Here is a 1,946-nt window from a genome sequence, read left to right as displayed (position 1 = left end):
GCCCCGAACTAGGGAGTCCTAAACTACGCTCAGTTTGACAATCCGAAATTTACACATATAGTTACGTGACAATAAAAGAGGTGTTGACATGAATAAATGTAACTGTAGAAAGTACCCCTTTGTAATGCTTGTAATTATAGCTGCGCTGCCCACAGGAGCTGAGTTATGCACTAATTGGACCGGGAGCAGGCACCACACAACAGATGGTGAATGAGTTAACCAATAAAAACTCGTTTAGGAACAGGAGAAAGAGAAAGAGGAATCTATCTGAGTGGAAGTTTTAAAGCAAATCTTAGTAATGTATTAATTTCATCATACAGATCAATATTACCATTTGGACTTGGTTGTATGCGCTCATTCTGTAAGGCTGCTCCTGTACAGAAGGAAACGTATTTTGGATTACTCAGACATCTGACTTCACACTACTGTGCTAACTACAGTGAGTCGAGATTATATCAGTATCCATGAAACTTACAACATACCATACCGATTCTATGTAAATTACTGAAAAAAATCCAAAGTTTCATATTTTGAGTATATCAAAAATCTCAGGTATGGCTAAATTTACTGAAACTTAGAAAAATAAATAGTAAATAAATTTTATTCACTGAAAGAAATACAAGCCCCAAACCCATCAATTTCTTAACATGATATTTTATTCTCCTACCCATTTGTAATCATTATTAATTTTTTGCTTTGGTAAATGTTAAGTAAAATATTACCATGCTTGAGTAGTAGAACTGGTTCAGTCTTGGAAGGTGTTTCTGTGTTTTAAAACAAAACAGTGTATGTTTTAAAATGTAACCCACAATATAAGTACTAAAATATTTGAAATTTAATAAATTATCTCACCTGAACAAAGGCAGGTTGCTAAAGAAGAAAAACAAATTGTGTCTTTCAGTCTACTGATTTTATTTATGAATAGTCAACACTTACTATGCACTTGTCTTTTTCACAGAGATTGCAATAAGTACTATGAAATATAATGGAAAAGCTATGCAAAACCCGGATGCCTCTAAAATGTGTAAAGTTTAACATACATAGTTAAGAAAATCGGTTAATTTCTGAGAGAATTGCTGACATTTGTACTTGTAAAATAAGATATTTAAATTTTTGTAGATTTGTTCCAAACAGAATCAACTTGAAAACTAGAGCAACAATACGGATATCACTATCACACAACACATAATGGAAATATTAAAATAATTTAACATTTGGTAAATAATCTTACCTGTACCTCGGAAGCTTGCTAAAGAAGAAAAACAAATCTCCTTTTAGTATATCGATTGACATAGACTTTGTATTGGCATTTGAGAAACATTAAAATAATTTTGATTTAGTAAAATGTCTTACCTGGACCAGGGAAGCCAGCTAAAGAAGAAAAGTAGGCTTTTTAGTATATTGATCGGCATAGAATTTATATTGGCTTACAACTTGAGAAATATTAAAATAGTTTAGATTCAGTAATTTTTTTTTTTTTTTTACCTGGGCCAGGGCAGCTCTCTAAGGAAGAAAAAAAATTCTCCTTTAGTATACTAACATAGAATTTGCACTGGTATAGAATTTAAGAAATATTAAAATAATCTAGATTTAGTAAAAAAAAATCTTACCTGGGCCAGGGCAGCTTGCTATGGAAGAAAAATAAGTCTTTTAGTATGTTGATTTATGTAGAATTTTTATTGGCATAATATTTAAGAAACATTAATTTAGATTCATTAAAAAAAACTTACCTGGGCCATGGAAGCTTGCTGTGGAAGAAAAATAATTTTCCTTTTAGTATATTGATTGAGATAGAATTTGTATTGATACAGTATTTTAGAAATATTAGAATAATTTAGATTTAGTAAGAGATTCTTACCTGGGCCAGGGAAGCTTGCTATGAAGAAAAATAATTTTCCTTTTAGCAAATTTTTGACAGAATTCATTTTGGCTTAGTATTTAATAAA

At 30.8% G+C, this 1,946-nt stretch overlaps 1 protein-coding gene and 1 long non-coding RNA gene across 2 annotated transcripts in view; both read right to left on the bottom strand.

The window, feature by feature from the left end:
- Positions 1-331: 331 nt before the first annotated feature.
- On the bottom strand, positions 332-872 carry LOC113457501. The gene is made up of 3 exons (XR_003378055.1): positions 853-872; positions 723-764; positions 332-373 (listed from the first exon to the last, which is right to left on the bottom strand). It is a non-coding gene; the product is annotated as an uncharacterized LOC113457501 (long non-coding RNA).
- A 122-nt stretch (positions 873-994) lies between these two features.
- The window catches only part of Csn1s1 (casein alpha s1), a 9,535-nt gene continuing 8,583 nt past the window's right edge, over positions 995-1,946 (bottom strand). Inside the window, exons 18-20 of the mRNA XM_026785025.1 lie at positions 1,731-1,748; positions 1,611-1,628; positions 995-1,015 (exon numbers count right to left, since the gene is read on the bottom strand). Coding sequence (XP_026640826.1) covers positions 995-1,015; positions 1,611-1,628; positions 1,731-1,748 — 57 coding nt within the window. The remainder of the gene's footprint in view (positions 1,016-1,610; positions 1,629-1,730; positions 1,749-1,946) is intronic.

This window comes from Microtus ochrogaster, linkage group LG1 (assembly GCF_000317375.1).
Source record: "Microtus ochrogaster isolate Prairie Vole_2 linkage group LG1, MicOch1.0, whole genome shotgun sequence".
In the NCBI taxonomy this organism is placed as follows: Eukaryota; Metazoa; Chordata; class Mammalia; order Rodentia; family Cricetidae; genus Microtus; species Microtus ochrogaster.
This window is presented reverse-complemented; position numbering and strand designations above follow the sequence as displayed.